Source organism: Chelon labrosus, assembly GCF_963514085.1.
Source record: "Chelon labrosus genome assembly, chromosome: 18".
NCBI lineage: Eukaryota > Metazoa > Chordata > Actinopteri > Mugiliformes > Mugilidae > Chelon > Chelon labrosus.
Window position 1 is genome coordinate 10825337 of NC_140351.1, and position 21529 is coordinate 10846865.

At 41.5% G+C, this 21529-nt stretch overlaps 1 protein-coding gene across 1 annotated transcript in view; it reads left to right on the forward strand.

The window, feature by feature from the left end:
* Positions 1-21529, forward strand: part of cntnap2a (contactin associated protein 2a) — a gene marked incomplete at its 5' end in the record, with an annotated part of 330965 nt that overhangs the window by 203735 nt on the left and 105701 nt on the right. Inside the window, 5 exons of the mRNA XM_084565847.1 lie at positions 5741-5903; positions 13254-13360; positions 16165-16284; positions 17145-17260; positions 19260-19344. Coding sequence (XP_084421973.1) covers positions 5741-5903; positions 13254-13360; positions 16165-16284; positions 17145-17260; positions 19260-19344 — 591 coding nt within the window. The remainder of the gene's footprint in view (positions 1-5740; positions 5904-13253; positions 13361-16164; positions 16285-17144; positions 17261-19259; positions 19345-21529) is intronic.

Here is a 21529-nt window from a genome sequence, read left to right on the forward strand (position 1 = left end):
TGAAGAGTGAGGTTTTGCTCTTATTCTTTGTCATACGTATGTAGGGCGGCACAGTGGTGTGGTGTTTAGCACTGATGCCTCACAGCAGCAAGGTTCTGGGTTCGAATTGGTTGCGAAATCGGCCATAGGTGTGAGTTTGGTTGTCTGCCTCTCTGTGTTAGCCCTGCGATAGACTATACCCCGCCTCTTGCCCAATGACAGCTTGAATAGGCTCCAGCCCCCTCTCGAAATATTAAATGAATTTAAATTCTTAGGCCACTTTAACCACTCTATTTTCTATGACATGATAGAGTGCCGTTATAGAAGCTTTGCTTGGAAGTCGGAGGAAAGAGCGTTTCATTGTCCGCCTCTTTCTATATTCTTCATTTTATGTTTTTTTTTCCAGCCCCTCTAGCGTTTATTAAGCATGGCCGACTGCCACATTAAAACCAAATCAGGACTAATTAGTTTTCTGTTGAGGCTTGACTGCAACATGAAGTATGTGCAGGGAGATACACAAGCCTGAAACACTTTGAAGTGAGCCGGGGTGACAAGTCATCTTCTTATAGATGCGTTTAAAGAAAATCATCAAATAGCGAAGGGAGTGAGCGTGCATGTGGGCAAACGCTGCAGCGAACTTAGTGACTTTTAAAGTGGACAGAATATCTCCAGTGGGACATGATTAATTTTAGTGTCCACCGGGCCGAATACCGTGTCTCAATTAAATTTGAAACATGGAAAACAGTTAGCCAGAGGGTAGAACAGTTCTATCACTGCACAAAAATAAAAGAAAATTAAAGGCAATTACGTTTGTCTTTCCTGATGATGATCGTGTCTGAGGTGAGACTCTTTTGCAAATAGAAATACTTCCGTACAGGTTCCCTTCATACAGCAGCTGATGATTTTAATGCATAAATATTCCTTTTAATGAAGCTTTTAATATTAAGATGAATTCCACTGAAATATAATACGAAGACAAGTGTACTGGCATAAAAAATATTTGCTAATTACCTAATTTGCGTAAGTGGCTCGGGTTTAATGTATTTTGATGACTTTGATGGGACATTATGCAGATCGAGTGCCTTTCCCAAAGAGTTTAAAGGCTATGCAAATTTGTACATAGCACATTTTACTTTCCTTCATTATTTCTCCCAACCATTTTTTTTTTAATATTGTCTTGTATTTGCAGTTTTTCTATGTCAGTTAATATAATGTATTTTTTAATAATTCCTCTGTAAAAGCTTTATTAATAAGGCAAAGCCTACCAGACAGATAGGTTAGGTGTAACATTTGCATACTTTAATATTATGTGCTCATTGACGATGTTTATCTTCAGTGGTGCTAAAGTGACCAGTCAAGAGTGTTGCATTAGATGTAATTGTGCTGCCTTTCCTGGTTCCACGGCATTAAAATTCATGAGGCGCTTCTTAAACCCAAGGTTACAAGGTTACAAGATATTTTACTTTAGATGTCAGTGGGAGGAAAAGACAGATCTCTGAGCCTCTGTAATCTTCCCCTCAACTCTGCCCTCTTTCTTAATTCTATTCTCTTCCCCTGTTTTCATGTCCTCTGCACCTCATTTCTTCCGTTCCCTCTGATTTCCTACTTCAGGTACTCTTCTTTTTTGGCCCCTCATCATACCTTCTTTAACCCCTTCTTTTGCTTCTCTTCTTTCGTCCTGTTGCCTTGGCTCCCGTATCCTCCGAGCGTCTGCTTTTAGAAACCGTCCCCTGAATCCGGAGGCTATTTTCCGGGGAGTAGTTTTTCACTCCTGACACTGCGCTTTGAGAAATGACAAAGTGACTGACACAAGACATCCGCAAATTGAAATTCTCAAGGGGGCAAGGCAGACGGACAGCCACACATTCACAAATCCGCACGTACCCAAGGCCATAAACACTTTTCTGAACGGGAACGGCGGACAAATGGATGCATTAATGAGAGAGTAGTCAATTATGGGATGTTCCACCCTGAAGCCTTCTGCTGTTTGATAACGCTTGTAAAAAAAAAAAAGAAAAAAAAAAAGAAAGTGTGCTGTGTTTCCTGTGTTAGTTTTACAGTTCCCACCAGTTTTACAACCCTGAGTTGTTCCACTGTCACACCACTTCTTAGCTCATTGCTTCTTCGCTTTACCGTTTTGCAAATGTCATGTTTTCTCTCGCATTTTATACGTATGAATAAATGACTTAATATTACCGCAGTATTTGTCTCTAACTGTGCTTTTCTATTAAATTCTGCGGCATACTCCGCTGCAATACCTTTTTGACCTTTTTGAAATACAGTCTTCTCGTGCTTCGGCAGTTTTATTAGGTCACTCAGTATCCGCAGTTTTTCAGTGTGTCACTCAGCTATAAAAGAAAAGAGAAATGTTCCTGACACATGTAGTGTGATTTTTTATAGATTTAATTAGTAATAAGTGTACTATATTTTCAGTCAGGCTCCTATATACTCTCAAGTCGCCCTCTTCATTTTAAGGCTTCATATGAATTAGACATACGATTCTGACACTAAGAGCAGCCCGTGCTCATTGTGCCATTTTGTGTAAGTGCATACCGTCCCGTTTGTGTGCAGATGTGCTGAGGTGTTTCGGGTACATATTGTCCTTGACGTCTTACGAGGTGCTTTTAGAAAATATTCAGCAAATTAGTTTTACAGTTCAGGGAAATAGCTTAGTGGAACATTTGCAGCAGGTGGTCAATAGATAAGCACTTTTTTTTTTTTTTTTTTTGTTCCTAGAGTAAATTAGGATTTTCTGAGAATCTGCATATTGTTTTTGGCAGCAGTTCTTCTTTTTTTTTTTTTGGTCTCTCCTGAATGTGCCGTACAGTTTCATCCTCTGAGTGTTGGTTTAATAATTTACCTCAGAGCATTTTGGCCGATTTCCAGACTGCCTCTTCTGAAAGCACACATCCTTCTAAATGTCTTGTGGTGTGGAGTATAGCCCGAGAGCCAGCCGAGGCCAGGTGGAAGAGAGCGGGTGCTGGTCTTCCGATGTGTATTGTAGGAGAAGCTCTTTGGGCACAATGGGGGGGCTTGACAGAGTGCCAACAAGACCCAGCAGGGGTTCATTGCTGTTGTTCCAGTTTTTGAGGGGTATGGGATTGTGTTCTGGTGTGTGTATTCTACTCATTAAAACTACACCATGTCCATGGCTATAGCTGTGCATGACCTGATTTATGGATACAACCACTTGCATGCTTTGTTTGCAGAGTTTTTGTCTATTTTAGCTTCTGCTGTGTGTCAGATCAGCTGCATTACGCTGATCCAATGATACATATTCGAGAATCATCAAAGAGAAATTGGCAAAAGGACAGAAAACTGCAAGCCACAATAATAACAATACATCAGCACTGGCCATTTCTGGGCACAACTTTGAAGCCACAATAAATGGTCTTGTATTTATACAGCTCTTTTCTACTTATTGGAAGTCAAAGCGCTCTACGGTCACAAGGACACAGCTACCCATTTGGTCACACACATTACCACACCTGTGGTTAGGGTTCAGTGCTTTGCTCAAAGACACTTTGGCGTGTGGTCCGTGTACTAGGGGATGGTACCCCTAACACTCTGGTGTATGAACAAACTGCTCTACCTACTGAGCCACACCTGAAAGAACACTGCGTGTTACCAAATTTACAGCTTTACTAATGTCAAGGTACATTTTCCTTAACTGCTTTTCATTTGATACACAAATTGGTGTAACGGAATGCCCAGATGAACATTTATAGTATTAATCAAAGTGACACGAGAGAATTGCCCAGTAGAGCTGCTAGTGTCTCTGTGGGGACACGGGAGATTAAATGATCACTTTGAAATGGACTTCTAAAGGCCCTTACAAACAGTGAGTCAAAGACACACATGAGGGATTATGTGCTGCAGATGTTGAGCTTTGTCTTACTTCACAGTTTGGTGACGTAAACCTTATTTTTCAAGTGAATTACTGTAGTTTCAGTCAAGGGTGCACTGTCAGGCATATGTTGCAATGACATCCATAAGCCCATTTAAACCTATTTAGGCCCAACACGCATCGGCAATGCTCAACAACTGCCCCCTAAAGCGCGGTTTATACCTCGCCAGGACATAGGCGCCATAACCTACGTATGTAGCCAACGCCGGTGCGTGCCATTTATATTTGTGCGCTCATCGGTCTGGCTCGCTCTGTAAACACGCCACTCAAACTCTAGTCGGCGCTGTGTCTTTTTTGCCAGTCGGGTTCATTTTTGTTTCTTCTTCCTGTTGCTGTAGCTACGACGTCAAATTGACGCAGAAACATGAACTGTGCATAAGAGCCCCCTTCCAGTTACCCTAGCACAAGTACATCTTTGATGGGAGCCAACCAGAACGGAGGACTGCCATTGACTTCAGAAGAAATTGAGATTCAGCAAACTGACACTTTTAATTGCATGTCTTAAAAAGCCTCTAATGCAAAAATAAGGTCTGAGAAAAAATTTGACAGATGATAAACAAATGGATGTGTCGGCGTAGTTAAACAGGGAAACACCCAGTTGGTGGCTCAGCAGAGCAGCCGACCCCCTGCTGGCTTTGTAGGTCTAGCAGTGTACATACATCCACCCATTGTTTCATGCATTGCTCCACATGTTCTGCCAAATTGTCAGGAAGGCTACGTTTCCTTTGCATTCATAAGCTATCCACAGGACACAAAGTGCTGCCAGCCAGCTGTAGTCTGCTCCGTTTCCCTTCTTCTCTCCCTCTCTCTCTCTCTCCTTTCCACATCTCCCTCCATTTCTTTTGCTGCCTGTCTCCCACTCTTCTGGAAAGACAGCAGGCAGGTGTGGCAGGGGAAGAGGCAGATGGCAAGGATGACAGGAGAAAGTTTTGGGGGAGGAAATGAAAATCAGAAGATGTGAAGGAAGGAATGAATCCAGCAAACACACATGCGGGCGCACACACATTTGACTTTTCCGCTGGTTTATTTCCTTTGTGTCAACCAGCCACATAAACCACAATTATGCTGGTGCACACACTTGCTCACAGTGCATATGCCCTCCATAATAAGCCTCTCTGATGCTTTGGCCTTGGGGCTGATAGGCATGCTGGAGAGTATGACAGCTTATAACATCACAGTGATGGAGATGTCATTGGGCGGTAGTGTTTTATGAGTGACCTGTGTGCTTGTGGCAGAGATTGAATTTTAGGTTCTCATCTCCTCAACACGTCGCCTGCACTCTGGAGATGTGTACACACATACTATACACACTTATACACACAACACAGGTGCACAAAGACAGATTTGGACATATAGAATACACATAGGCATACCATATATCAATGAACTAAACACACAAAAACACACTCGATGTTGGGCACACAGTTTTGCCCTAGCCTTGTCCCCATTTCAGTCAAGGCCCAGTGCTACCTCTGGGACGGGCCATTGACTCCTGTATCTCATAAAGGTACAGTCAGTACAGTAAAATCTGTGTGTCCTCTAGTCTATGGCGGTCTCAGCACCGGTATTAAGGCTAATGGGCCTTGTGAATAAGCTCTAAAACAAGATGGCTGATGAAGGTTCATGGCTGTAAAAAGGTGACAATAACAAGACACTGGCCAGGTCTGCTGTTCCTCGGCAAGGATAATGTCGTCGCTGTGTTAGATGACTGCTTCTACAGAAGGTCTTCCTTTCTGGTTTTAAACTGTGCATGAAAACAATACGTTGTTTTCTTGAAGTCTTTCAGCTGTCGTGCATTCCTTTCTCAAAAAAATAATCATGATTCCTTTTGTTTGTCCCTTGTTTTTCTTCCAGGGTATTTTCTGCAGACGCTGTTCCCGCCATCCCAGCGTTCGTTTCAGGGCTGCATGCAAGCGATCTTAGTGGATGACCAACCAGCTGATCTGCATGCGGTGGAGGCAGGCAGAGTGGGAGCTTTTGAGAATGTCAGCCTGGACATGTGCGCGCTCATAGACAGGTAAGAGTGATCATTTCTGGATTCGTACAGAGCCCCACAATGATTCATAAATTAACATTCAGGCGTATGGAGAATGAAAAAACAATGAGTGTCATAAATCAATTGGTTTGGAAAGGGAAGTCATATAGTAAACAAGAGTTATGAATTCTTATCCACAGACTTACGACTCAAGGCCCCCTTTGTCGTCTGTGTAACTGCACAACTATGCTGTATGTGGCTAGTTTTTATGCGGTTGTCGTGCTGATAAAAGGATATAATTGATGGGGTGCATTCACAGTGTATGGGAATGTGTGTGAACACTAGATGTTTGTTTTTTTTTATTTTAAACTGAAAGAAGAGAGTTGGTTTCATCCCTGGAAAACACTTTATGATCTTAATCAAACATCGAAAATTAGTCACTCAGTTTTCTATTCTATCGCCAAGTTTAACAGAGCTGGAGATCCTGCACGGCACGTCCCAGTGTTGGCTCACTGGAAGCATTCATTACAACTTGTTGACATTTCAATTTATTTCCTTGTCACGGACTAGACAAACACTCTGGGATGGATTCGCCACACGTGGAATCGTCCACGCCTTGAGCTGAATTCGAGCGCATGTTTACACGGAAATGTATGGCTGTGCAAAACATTAAAACTTTGTGGACAATTAAAACTTGGAGCGGTGTGAAATATGGGTTTAGTGGTAGCCAGCTACCAATGAAGTGGTTTGTTTTCATTCCAGGTTTGTCGATAACTTTGATCAATGTCCTTGCAGAGAGAAGTAGACACCAACTGCCACTGCTTGATTTAGATCAATTCAGACTCTTCAAGTGTGGTCTGGATTGCTGGGAAACCTAAGTTGTACACTAAAACAGTACCAGTATCTTTCTACAAAAAATCCTGAAAGTTAAAATATTGTGTCCTTCTATGAGAACAAATTCACAGTTTAGAAATGCCAATTGACTGATTATGACTGCATTATTATGAAACAGTTTGGCTATAAAGTGTATTACTAGCTCACAGATTTTAACAGATAGATTGTTGAATCTGTATAGAGAGGTGGTATAGAGAATGTTGTTTTACGTTGATATTTATGTTCTTGATTTAAAGTAACTCAGAAGAAAAAGAAAGCCTGTTTCCACCACATGCACTGGCTAGTCCCTTAAGCCCCCTTCGACACCCACTAACATCTGGCATACACTCTTCACCCTCCTTCCGTCTGGGCAAAGGTACCAGAGCATTCGGACCCACACAGCCAGAGTGTCTAACAGTTTCTCCCCTCAAGTCTGAACTGCCTGGAACTAGCCTGAATACGCACAGTACACGTACTCAGTCACAATCACAATCAACATACAGATACACAATGTACGCACTCACTCGCAATCACAATCAAATAATAACCTATATTCAGCCCTTTACGCACACTATGCAGTTAATCAAACGTTTCCAATCACGGTAATCCATACTCTATTGGTCTGTTTATTAGTCGCTGCTGCTCTCTGTTGTTGTGTAGTGTCTCTTCATAAGGGCATCGTCTCCCAAGTGTTATCTGTATTGTCCTGTCTGTCTCTGCACTGTCTCTCGTCTCTGCACTATTGGCACTGTCTGTATTGTCTGCATACTTTATGCTCTTTATTGTACTTGGTGCTGTTTCCTGGAGAAACAGTTGTCTCATCTCATCTACTGCACCTGCTATGGTTGAAATACCAATAAAAAAACCTATTTGACCTTTGATCTTGGGAAAGGGACGTTATTTTTCCTCCTCTTTTACTTATTCCTCTTCTTGCCTCTGCCTCTGCAAACAATGTTATAAATGAAATTGAACCATAGTGACATTGTAGCCTGGATAACCAAATCCAAGGGTTAAAACCCCCTGTGAAAAAGGGGTGAAGAGGTGAAAGGTGGTGCATATGTGATAATTCTTTGTGTTTTTATTACTCTGGGCGATCCCTTTGACAATATGCATGTATAACAATAAGTTAAAATTGTCTTATCCTTGTATAGTCTACAGTGTGAGATTAGGTGTCTCACACTTCGGTCCTGTACAGGTTTCCAAAAGAAAGTGTTGTTTTCACAAGTATAAATGTGCGACGCCACGATCTGTTTTTGGACAGAAAAGTTTTTCTGAAACTTATATTTTGATGAAGCATCACTTTTGGACACGTTTTATGCCTGTGTTTAATTTTTGGGCTTGCTGGCGGCCTTCTGTTGTTATTTGTTTTTTCCTTTGGATTCCTAGCATGAGGTAATGTTGTGTGAATGTATTGCTGCAGATTGCAGTACATTGCACCGCTGATAGTTGCTAGCATAAGGATGCCTCTGATCAGATATTTGCAGGAAATTCTTGTGAAGTGCAGAGGTTCCTAAGATGTCCAGGTTCTTACCGTATCCTTTCAGATCGCAGCATTGCCCTTCCTCATATGTTGTGTATCAGCCCTGCAACACTGGAGGTGGTCGCTGTCCTGCCATTGAAGATGAATGGGTGCAGTGTTACCATCTAACTAATCTGAATGTCTTTGAAGGCGTGTTACGGTCTCCTTCAATAGCCCCGTCTGACCTCGTTTTGATCAATGCCGTTCCACTGTGGGATTCAGTTTAGGCTGAGATGGAGGAAGAAACAAGAAGACACACAGCCTCACAGACACAGTGTGTGTCCGTGCAAATTCCCAAAATGTCACTGTTATTCTGTGAGGGTGCCACAATAGTGCACACAGTGTTACATAAAACCACACACACACACACACACTCTAGCGGGGCTCTAATCGCTTCGTAAATTTTCCGTTTTTCTCACACAAAGCCTAGAGCCTATGTAGTTGGTGTTCCTTAGTCCTCAAAGCTTGCTGAGCAGAATGTCTTTTGTGAATACTGGTGCTTGTCACTCTCAAGCAATTGTGAAAGCACAGTGACATTTTATGAACTTGCTGGCCCTACTGTAGCATTGTGTACCGCAGCTGTACTGTAGGCAGTACAGGTATAGGAGTTACAACTATTTTTGTACACAGTCCCCTGTTTTCAGGCATGCTGGACATAACTGTATGAGTAAGCAGTATCTGAAGGCAAGGGATAAGATTACGGTATGGATGTTTCCGTTGTCGGTTCCATTGTCTTGAATAGGTTTGGTTGCAGGTGAACAGTCTGTGTGGAGGTGATAAGAGGCCGAATAGTCTGTCATGCTAGGCGTTTTGAAGTTCAACATTGGTGGCTCAGTTCGCCAGTTTTCCAGTACCTGACTCCTTCTGCTTCTCAGCTATTTCAAAAATGATCAGAGAGGTGGTGGGTGAGCTGAGGCAGATTGGTGATGGCGAGGTTGGCGATTAGCAACCTGAGACGGAGCCCACCTCTCACTCTAAGCACCTCAGCTGTTTATTATGTATTAATTTAAGTCTTAATATAATTTAAACAATCCAATCAGAGAAAACGTCACCTCCCTTCAGTTGTCAAGAATTAGGAAAGTAGATATAGTAGAAAATACCAAAACCATTTTTGCACCAGGCTGTAAACATGTTTATTTCTGCTGTAAAGCCATTCACAGGCCAGCATCATTTGAGGAACTGCATTTTTGCTGTGTATGTCAACAACTTCATTTTTCAGCTCCATATTACTGCGTAGTTCTAATAAACATTCATTATCTGTTGCCACTTATCCTCTAGAGGGTCACCGGGGCGCTAGAACCTGTCCCAGCTATCACTGGGCAACAGACGGGGTACACCCTGGACAGATCTATCACAGGAGTAACACAGAAAGCCAAACAAGCATTGACGCTCACCTAACCCCAACCCTAACCCAGAACTCATAATTCTATTGACAAATAAACAGAGAAACTGAAAATGGTCACAATTAGAACCCCTCGGGTGTCAGTGAACTCATCATACACCGATCAGCCACAACATTAAAACCACTGACAGGAGAAGTAAATGACATCAACCATCTTGTGAAAATTCAGTGTTCTGCTGGGAAACTTTTGGACCTGGCATTTGTGTGGATGTTACCAACCTAGACCAGACCAGGCACCCCCACCCCATAGCAATGACACTCCTTGATGGCAGCAGGCATCCCCCAGCAGGATGCAGCCTGACACAGGCACACACACACGCTTTAGAAACAACTAAAAAAAAACAAGGTGTTGACCTGGCCTCCAAATTTGCTAGATCCCAAACTGATCTGTGGGATGCATTGGAATAAGCCGGATCCACAGGGGCTCCTCCCCTCACCCCACAGGACCCAAATCCCCCCACTAACTAATAGTCTGTTGCCAGACACCACAGGACACCCTCAGAAGGCCCATGTCCATTCTCTGATGAATCACAACTGTTTTGGAGGAACAAGGGTGGTCTTAATGTTATGCCTGATTGATGAATATTATATGAACAAGGCCAACATTGTATGTCAGCTTCACTGTTACTGTAGGTTTTACAACAGTGATTGTCTTGTTTAATTCCAGAGATGGAGCGTCTCTGTGCTGCTTAACTGCACGGCTCCCAACAGGGTTCGAAGAAAAATTCAGTATTTTAAAGGACCCCTGCAGTTTTTATGAGTCAGTGTTTGTTTTTTCCTCCAGCTGGCTTTCCTGTTAACATCCTTCCTTTGATTCATTCAAGTAAGCAGACTTAGATATTCTAATCACACAACTTGCATGTGAGTACATTTGCGCAAGCGTATGTTTGGAAAGCCCAGAATTTAAGACTACAGTGCCTCAGGATGTGTCCCCACCAGGCCTGCAGGCAGATCAAACCACAGAACTTTGATGTTCTCTGGATTTGAGTTGATATTCATATTTTAAGAGTTATGTCTTAACTGCTGTGTGCTTAATTTAGTGTTCACACATGGTTTACTCCCATCTGTGAAAATGTGCGTACAGCTTTCAGTTAAGATATGATAAATCACTGGTGCTTCGCAGCAAGAAGGCTCTGGATTCAACTCCAGCGGCCGACTGGGGCCTTTCTGTGTGGAGTTTGCATGTTCTCCCTGTATCTGTGTGGGTTCTCTCCGGGTACTCTGGCTTCCTCCTACTGTCCAAAGGCATGCTCATTAGGTTAATTGGTGATTCTAGCAATTGGTTGTTGCGTGTTTCCGCTTTAGTATTTCCAGCTGCTTCTCCATCTCCACAATTTTCCAATTAATTGTCTTGGACAAATAAAGATGGAACACATCAAGGAAAGGTTAACTGAGGAGGTTCGATAGAAACATTTGTATGATTCATGTTCAGCGAAATTTCGGCGAACGTTTCAGTCGCCTTTGTTGAAAGTGAAGCAGGAAGTAGAAACAAAAATGAACCCAACTGACAAAAAAGACACAGCGCTGACTAGTGGTTGAGTGGCGTTGTTATAGAGCCAGACTGACGAGCACACAAATATACATGGCTCACACTGGCATTGGCTGCGTGCGTTTAGGCACTATAAAAGAGCCTTTAACCCTGCAATACACTGGTGTCCTAGTCCAGGATGTACCCACCTCTCACCCAGTGACAGCTGGTAGAGGCTTCAGCCCCCCCTGCAACCCTCCAGAGGACAAGCAGTTACAGAAAATGAATGAATGAATGTTTTAACTATAGGCATACACATTGTTTCCTTGTTTTCCTTCACAGTGTTTTGTTGTTGTCTGGTGAAAACAGTCTAGTTGGTATATAACTGTGATTTATCCCAACTTCTAATCGAAATTGTTACGGTTTAACCAAGGTGACCAAGTGCTTTCTTCTTTTCTTTACACTGGCAAATACAATCAGACTCTCTTACGGTCAGTTTCAAAAGGAGCACTTAATCTTTTTGCAGGCAAGTGTCACAATTTTGGATAAGTTCTTCTCCTTTATTTTGTCTTCACTCAGCAAGAGCAATTTCCCTCTAAAAAGCCCAACAGCAACAATTTTATTTGTGGAAAAAAAAAGCCAAAACGTAGAGAAAATAGGTGTTTTTAGTTTGAGTAAGCAAGTTCATGGCTTCTTGTCTGATTGCTGTTTTTACCTAACCCAAATTGTTATCATCACTATCACTCTCACTGATATGATTAAATGTTTTCGTTTCCTACTGCTGGTCTTTGTTACCACCTGACATTGTAGTGTTCTTTTCATGCTAATGTATGTGTATGATAGTTTTCAAGAACCTAAGGTCAGTGAAATCATAAAAAAAATACTCCCAGCGAATGAAATCACACTTTTTTACGATACAGAAATTCCTTTGTTCAGTCCTAGAGGATTATTGTTGCCTCTTTGTCGGTTTGGTTTTGCTTGAGCTAAACTAAAGGGGCTATAAAAGAAAATATGTGTGGCCAAGGTTCATTTAACAGATACAACAGACTTAATTACCAGGGACCAGATTCCCCCTTTAAGGTCACTTTTAACGCCTTCATGTCCATTGTTGTGACCGGAGACATTAGTGTTTTGGGATATGTCTTCAAAAACGTCTCAATGTGGTGGTCAGAGATCATGGCAGGTCACACTGATGTATAATGGGATGAGAAATTATATAGTGATAACATTTTATATCCAAAAAGTCAAAGGTCAACTTCACTGTGAAATAATTTTCTGCAAAAACACTACTATTAAATTCCTCCAGCACTGCATACATTATGAGTCTGGACAGATATGTATATATAAGCTGCAACTTTGCCACAGTTTCACACGAAATATATAAACATATTGCACACGTGTTGTTTTAAGAAAGTGTGACACCTTAAAATTGTATTTATTGTCACATAACAGAAGTCTTAGGTAATGATACTGCATCAGCATGCTCTGCGGGAGTTGCAATCATTCCTTGCTTGTGTCAGGACACTGAGTTACGTGTAGTTGACTCCACAAAGAAAGAAGGAGTGCTTTTCAATTAAAACGATGAGCTGAAACAACTGGAGGGCTTCCTTAAATGTCATGTTTAAGTGTAACGGTTGTGTTAAAGCTGCAAGCGTTCATTTTTAAACATGCTTTGTCTCAACCATTAATAAATATCTTTAGTTTATTTTGCTATTTGTGATGCTAGGAGAAGTTTACAGAGGCAAAGGACGACAGTCACAATTATAGTCACCGTAAATTATCCGTAAGGTTACACTGTACTTGTTTAGTTGTATCTTATTACAAGTTGACGATATAGCGTCCAATTTCAGATGACATGACAGTCGGGTATTTAACATTCAATACATTAAAAAAGACACAAAGAAAGACTGATGATGTAGAGCTGGTTTTTTATGTCGGTAAGGTATTTAAATATCTAAATATTTTAAATACAGCAGGCTTAAATACATTTTAGAGAACATGGTGATAGTATAAAATGAAAAAAATACATCGTGTTTCTAACTTTTACATACTGCAGTTATACATTATAATATTTGTACTTACTTCCTCTTAATGGTACTTCTCTCCCCCTCTCCCTCCCCCTCTCTCCAGGTGTATGCCTAATCACTGTGAGCATGGTGGCCGGTGTAAACAGACGGGGGACAGCTTCAGCTGTACCTGTGATGGAACGGGATATGCTGGAGCCACCTGCCACACTTGTAAGTATGTCAGAGTCTGTGTGCATATATGTATGTGTGTGTGTGTGTGTGTGCAATCTCGTGTTCTTTATTTCTTATCAGTTTAACACCACTATATTCTTTTCACTTTGTGTGCACGCATTTGATTCAGCCTTCCTCTGTTCGCCTGTGAGTGATTAAGCTGTTTCTCTGTTCAAAGCCACAATTCTCAGCAGAGGGACAGATGAACTTTTGAAGTCTACAGGGGCCGGGCTTTTCTGACTACTTTGTGTTTTGTCAGAGAAAAAGGAATCCGACCCGAAAAGCAGCAGCAGAGAAAAAGAACAGAGACAGAGAAACAGAAGGAGTATTTTATTTATTTATTTTTTTTAAAAAAACGCTTAATTTTTTTGAGAGCGGCATCTCTCTTCCCGTATGCCAGAAACAATTTTCTCTTTTAAGACGGGACAAGTGGGAAAAGTTCTGGTGTTTTCTTTTATATTTAACTTGAAACTACAGGTTAAATTTAGTAAAAGAGTTTGATAGAGCAATAAAGCATGTGAAAAGAGATTTTTCCAAACACAGCATTGGAGAATGACAAATTAGTTGCAATAATATCAGAAAGGAAATGATGTATAGATCCATGAATACAGAAGTACACTTACCAAGATGTAGTTTGTTTGTGTCTTGCTGTGTTGGAAATTGCCCCCTGGTCTCTGTGCCGTGTGCTACATTTATATTGCTTTATTTTATTTAACTATCCCCATTTTGTAAATACATCACTACATATTTCCCTGAACTGCAATTTTCCGTGTTTTATAGATACAAAAATGGCATCTTTAATGATGTAATTATGCAAAAGCAATGCTAATAAATATACGAGTGAAGTCTAAATTTAATTTCGAGTTGTAAATGTTAGAATAACCGACGGATTTCAGCCTCTGAACATTTATGAATGACTGATTCGCTAATAAGAGAGAGCTCGAGGCACAGCAGTAATCTGGAGATTAAGGTGTCTGGTTTGGAGCTTGAAACACGTGGATCAGATCCGAGGACCAGTCAGTGAAATGTGGCTGGAGGGGAGGAGTTATCCTGTTCCCTTTCTTAAAAGCTTTGGTGCATTTGGTACATTTGGTTCTCAGTGACTCATAAATGTGATGTTTAAAGGTTGGCTGGCTCATTTTAAACATGAAAACCAGTTTACTAACCATTAACAGTTGTGTAATGTCTCCTGACATCCTTTGAGGTGCCTCAAATGACAGTAGAGCGAGGCGTTTAGACAGAACTCCAGATGAGGACAATAGTCGGATTTGGTGGCACTTGGTGTCCGGATGTACGGTTGGAGATGAGGGCGGATCAGGGGTGGAAGCAGGAAGTCAGTAACCTGTCTTGATCCTGAAGTTGTCTTGGCCTGATAGCTTAAAGCAATTTACACATACACAGAAATGCTCTGGGCCTTAACAGTATTCTATTCTTCTTCTTATAGGATTCAGAGAAGCACAGGTGTCCTTCACTTTTATTTTGATATTTCATGGCAACAAGCTCCTTTTCAAACACCCTTCAAGCACCCTAGTGTTCCACTCCAAGGATCAACTAGACAGACATTTTTATTTATTTACTGACTTGACTGAATATTTAAATCGTATTCCTTCTAGAGCAACTTCTTTGACCTCGCTGTTGCCCTTAAAATCTCTCTGTTCTGCTGCACAACTGTGAAGCAGTCCTAGGAGAAATGTTGCTTATTCCAGCACTGTTCTGTTGCAGCCTTTGACCAGTGTCTTTGAACCAGAACAACAGCCTCAACCTCCACAATGCTGTTGATCCTTGTTGAGATAGCGCAGCGGGGTCCCTTCCTAACAACATCGGTTTTGTTCAAATGAATGTCCTCTCAGCAAGGAACTGCAATGCTAAACTCCTGGATGGACTGAGAGATATCAAAGAGCAAAACACCAAGAATCAAGTAGTCGGATTTGAAGAAAAAAAAAAGAAGAAGGATAAAAGCTAAGGCAGAAAGATAGGGTAAATGAATAACCAAGACGGTAATGAAGGCCTGATACAAAGCAAACTAAGGGAGATAATGTTTGTTCTTGTTGAAGTCGGCATCACAAGTTACATTGCATGTTTCTCTCACCCATTTCTATCTCTCTGTGTGTGGATTAACACAAACACAACATCAACACATTGCCTACCTGCCCACTTGTGATGGAATCACACAGGACGCTATGCCAGGATAACAGGAACAGCGTTTGCTAGGGTGTAAAGGAAAAGACACAACGTCTTGACATATAGCCAGTAGGTTTTTCCTTATAATTAAGTTGTATGAGGAACTAAACATATAAAGTCAATCTCATACAAAAAATAAAGGTTATATGTGTTCAAGTGTATGCTATATTTATGATATATATAGTCACTTTGGTGTCAGACAGCCTTTTCAGACGGAGAAATGAAGTCACTATATCACACCAGACTCCATTGACAAAAATAATAATTTTACTTTGCAATATGTCTTTGACTGGCTAAATGTAATGACTTCTCTATCATCACTCTTAGGGGAGACAAATAGGAACAACCGCCATGAATTTCTCTGAATACATGCCAAAACACTAAAGCCCTAAATTTTCTCTCCACTAATAATTTAGATTGATAATTGGCAAAGTTGTAACAAATTTGCTGTTTTGTGGAGACATTCCACTACCATGAGACTCTTGGGAGATGTCAAACTAAGGCTGTTATTATAAACTAGATTAATTAATTTGTGCTTTGCAACCTTGGTGGTTATGGTCTTTCAGTCTCCTGTAACTGCTCATGTTTCCCCTCATTTCTCGCTGACCCTGCTCTACCTCCAGCTATCTACGAGCCTTCATGTGAAGCTTATAAGCATCTGGGAAGGTCTTCTGACACGTACTGGGTTGACCCTGACGGCAGCGGACCCCTCGGCCCCTTCAAAGTCAACTGCAACATGACAGGTGTGTTTGTGTGGCAGTTCCTGCTGCCGATGTGACTGTGGTCTTGTGTGTGCGTTCCCACTTCCATCTAGCCCCTGTGACCTGTGAAGCAAAAAAACTCTGCAGCCCCTCTCATTCTTGAGCTCAGACAGCAGCAGCCTTAACCTGCCATACGTGGGGTTTCCATGGCAACAAACTCAAAGTTACTGACATTTAACTCCGAAGGAGCAGCCAACACAGATACTAAGATGCACACACACACACACACACATCAACACACACCCTCCACAAACGTGTGAAACAAACCTGTTATGCAAACCTAAGAGTGCTTCAACTCTCTGAGTGACACACACACACACACACACACCTGTACACCGAGCGGAATAAGTAGATAGTCTGGAACAGCAGAGCATGCAGGCAGAGCAAAGGCGAGACTTTTAATGAAATGTCACTGCACTCCACTAGCTAGCCCCTTAGTCACGCTGAATAGCACCCTCACATGCACCTCGGAAATGTTAAGAGTTCCCCTCCACATACACAGAGAAACTCGGGGACCTCAAACACACACACACACACACACACACACACACATTCCCCAACTGACTGACAGCACGAATGAACAGAGCGATGTCTAAGTGACTGTTCCAGGCTATAACAGCACAGAAGTGTCTATTAAACCCCAGAGTGTCATAGCTGTAACTCAGATTACACAAAAAGAACTTCAGCCGCCAGTGACAGCCACACTGCCTCTTTCTTTGTGTGTGAGCATCAAACGTGGGTGAATCCCATTGTCTGTCTAAGCAAGTGCAATTTGTATAAATTTAATGTTTTGTCTCTGTTTGGTTTTGAAACAACATTTCTAATACTTTTTTTTTGTGTAGAGGACAAAGTATGGACGACAGTTGTGAACAACCTGCCGCCAAAAACAGTTGTGACTGGCTCGAGTAGAGAGAAACGCACCGTCCTACAGGTCAACTACAGCGCCTCTATGGACCAGGTAACACACACACGCAGTCTTGTGCTCAGTGATACATTTGCATAGATTTAGATTTTACACAATTTTACGAATTAGTGGAGTATGGTACAGTTTATTGTACTGTTACCAACAAGACAGCCAAGTTAAATTTGGGTTTTTTTTTTCATAGATTTCTGTCTGATACACTACACAGCTCCAATATTTTCTAATATGTCATTCAGCCTTCTTGATTGTTTGATGACAAAATGGCTTCTTTTTTCACTTTAACTGGAAAAATTGCCCAGTAGTAAACTCCAAAAAGGACAAAAAGTAGCATCCATATGGGATTTATTGACATTATTTGCATCAATACACACTATATGTTATATATATTTTTAATTGAACTATGTCTGAACTCCGTTAGATTGAGTTTTTTTCTTCTTTGATATAAAATGCGCCGTTTAAACTGTCATCAAGAATGGCTGTTGTTAATTTACACACTCACACCTACACAGTTGGTATGAGCACACCAGGCATTAACTAGTGTCTTAGGTCGTCTGGTTGAAAATAAACAGCTGTAAGTAAATCTGTTCACACCTGACAGAGTGGTTCTCCACGTGGATGTCAAGTGTGCTTGAATCACAGTTCACAGTTTCGTGCTTCAGCGTATATGCAATCATAAAGTCTTTATTCTGCAAACAGCTACCATCTCAAAACAATGGATCCATACTACAATATATTTCCAAACAAAATGTTAAATTAAAGTGCAAAATACAGTAAATGAGGCAAAGCTTGAACATCAGTGAAGTAGGCAACCGTTTAATATGGCCCAGGATGCACTGGCGTTATTAAAAGTAGGTTGGCAGACCATCTCCAAATGTGGTCTGAGTAATCACATCTCAAGGCATCCTCAGTGTCTCTTGGGTGTGTTCACACCTGGACTTTCCACTTGTGATCATATCACCCAAGATGCATTATACCAGGTATGGACATGGCCAGAGTTCCAGATATCACTTCTGAATATATGTCACTGGCATGATACTGAGTATTAGCTCTTTGCTTTAGCCATTCGGGGATGGCTTGAACACATTCGTAACAGCCGGTTTGAACCACCAGAGCTGTGCCTTGAGTTGTTTGCATATTTAAGTTAAGCTTCCCTGAGATAATGGAGTGCTCTTGAGAATCCTGTGAACCTTAATTCCCCAGCCTCCCATCATTCCTTATTCTAGTAAACAAGACTGAGCAGGAATCGGTAATGTCTACAGGTTGTGTTATTCTGTGTCATATACAAACCAAGAGTATGAAAATCATGAGAAGAAACAGGTTTGTTCTTGACTGTGGAAATTAGCTTCGACTCTTTTATTGAGCTTTTATCAATATGAGCAAAATGAGTCATGTTTCACTGGATGTTGTGATGAACTTGCATACAGGGAATACATGAAGTCTGTAACCATGGTAACACGTATGCCAGAAAAGGAAATATTTGCTGTCTTGACAAACCGACAACAGTATCATATACAAAGCTTTTTATTGCAGTATTATTCATCCCATTGCCATGGCAGTCTGCTGATTCAGTGTCTATTCTCCCAAATGCATAATGATAAACTTACGTAACGAGCGTTTAACCTCGTGCCTGTACCACTTGTTCACTCTCTCATACTCAGGAGTTGACACCGTAATCTTTCTTGTGAGCGGTTATAGATTGAAGTCGTCACTCTTAGTCAAAAGCAAGCTGCGTCTGAACTCTCAAACCCCACTGAGGGTTTTATTGTGTTTTCTTTTTTTACCTGCAGACCACTGTGTTCTATGAGATGACATGGTTTGAGTAGCATATCCTTCCTGTAATTATGTTCCCCGGTAATTTGTATGGATCAGTTGTTCCATTTCCAGCTTCTCAAAGTCACAGGAAGCTAAATGACTCCAACTTTACAGTGAACCGTCTTTCATTTTTTGCAGCTTAATAATTCGATCTCGCATGAGACGGAGCTGCCTGGTTGAATAAGATAAAAATGAAAATACGTATCTGTGCTTGTGTTTCCAGGTGACAGCCATCACCACCAGCGCAGAATACTGTGAGCAGCAAATCGCCTACAGCTGTCGCATGTCCAGACTGCTCAACACTCCAGGTAAAGGCTGAGGATGGCATCTTTATTCACCGTTGACTCAAACACAAGTAGACACCACTGACACACACAAAATGTTTGCTTTTTGCCACATGGGATCTGATGTGAAATTCATAACAGCCTCTTTTTTTCCATCTGTTTCTGTCTGAAGAAACAAGTTATGGGTAAATCTGAATGGAAAAATATATGCTTGCATTTGGGGGTCACTGAACGGCTTGGTGAAATTTGAAATCTTGGGAATTTTATGACATGGCCTTTACCGGATCTGAACTTGGATGCTTATTGTAGATTTTCGACCAAAATGTCAGAGAGCCCCTGCATCCAAAAACAAATGTCTTCCAAAAATGGACTTCTGTCCCTCCAGCTGAGTCCCAGTCTCTTTATATATGCCAAGCAGCAGCAGCTTTAAAGCTGTTCTGGTGGCTTGTTGTGGTTTACCCATCACTGCAGCAACGCATGATACAACAGAAACAGACCACTGGAAGCGAGTTTTGTCCTGGCTGTGCTCGTTCTGAGTAGATTAACTTGGATTACATTCATTTGCATTAGATTTGTCTGGACTCAGTCAGTTTGGCTGTAGTGTGCTTGAGCAGGGCCTGGTAGGGTTTTGTGTCCATTTGGTTTGGATTAGTCAGGCTGGCATGTGAAATGGTAACGTTGTGAAAGGTTTGCCCTGGATTAGATACATTTGATTTGTGTCGTGGCTTGGTTTAGTTAAGTTTAAACAAGGCTTTTAAATGGTTTATATTCAGAGGAGAGGAGTGCTCACAGCTGGGCAGCTGCCACTGGTGGTTACAAAAGAGACAAAAGCAGCGGTTTAGTTTTGTTTCGTTCAAACTGTGGTGGTATTCTAATTTCTTGTTAAGGAATGCACCTGTGTGTGTGTGTGTGTGTGTATATATTGGTGTGTGTTCTTGTTGTTATTAAGTTGTTGGAGTGCCAGACTCTTACAGAATAGTAACACTGTAGGGAAATGTTGTCACTGTGTGGCCATTTGTCTGGGCCCCACACATATTTGTTAAAGAGTTAAAACCACAGACTGTGTATAAATAGGGACAACGCCTCCCGAACATCCTTGGATTTGCCAAACTGACGTTATTTTCCCGGGGAAACATACGCCATTTTACGACGGAGCCAGAGTCTGCGCAGTGGCCCACCCACACATCCTCCAGACTCACTTGTGTTTTCGTTTCTTTAATATTGCTCTCTGCTCTACCTCCACCAGTTACAAGGAAATGTTGGATTATACACTGTACTGTTCATTCCAACTCTCACAGTCCTATGAGACAGCTTCATGGCCGGTTGGCATGGCAGCGTGTAGTATTAATTACGTCACATCCTGTTTCTATAGCGTCAAATAACTAAAACAAAACTTCTCAGGAAAATGGACACTTAAATATGCATCAGCATTATATTAACTACCTAAAATGATCATCCTTTGAAAAATAAAAATATATTTGACGTGTATTTTAGTGTTTTAGTTTGGCCCAAGTCCTATCCACTAACATGGAGGAGGTGGAGCTTATGACCTATACTGCAGCCAGCCACCAGGGGGCGCTCTACTTGCTTTGGCTTCACTTTTGAGGAGCGGTTCATCGTCCATCTTTATACAGTTAAAACCTTCTAGGCCACGATAAGGTTTGGGCTGAAGAGTCAGGAAATTCATTATGTCAATGGAAAATCATCTCAAATATAGAAACGCAGTTTTGTGTGTGTGTAGCATTATTCTCAGAGCTGAGTGTCTCACAGTGAAAACAACTACTCTTCTTTTATTGTCAGAACATCTTTCCGTTATGTATTTTCCTCTGGCCAACACACACTTACACCCTTGGTGTTCACGTGTGTGTACACCATGACCCACCTCAGGGACTGACTTCATGAAGACAAGACACTCCTAGCAATTGAAGTACGTGAGATAAAACAGAAAAAAAAAGGACTGACAGAGAAATAGAAGATGCTGGTTTTAGATGTGTGTGTGTGTGTGTGTCTGTGTGTGTTTGTCTGTGGTATTTGATTGACTGGTAAGGAATAAAGCCAAAGGTGGTCTGTAATAGTTGAGTATTAGTGCAGCAGACCAAAACTTTGCAATTAACTTCCGCTGCACAAAGAGATGGGACTAACATCTGCAAACGCACACACAAATACCCACGCCCTGTTAAAACTCTGTTTTTTTTTACTCTTAAGCCTA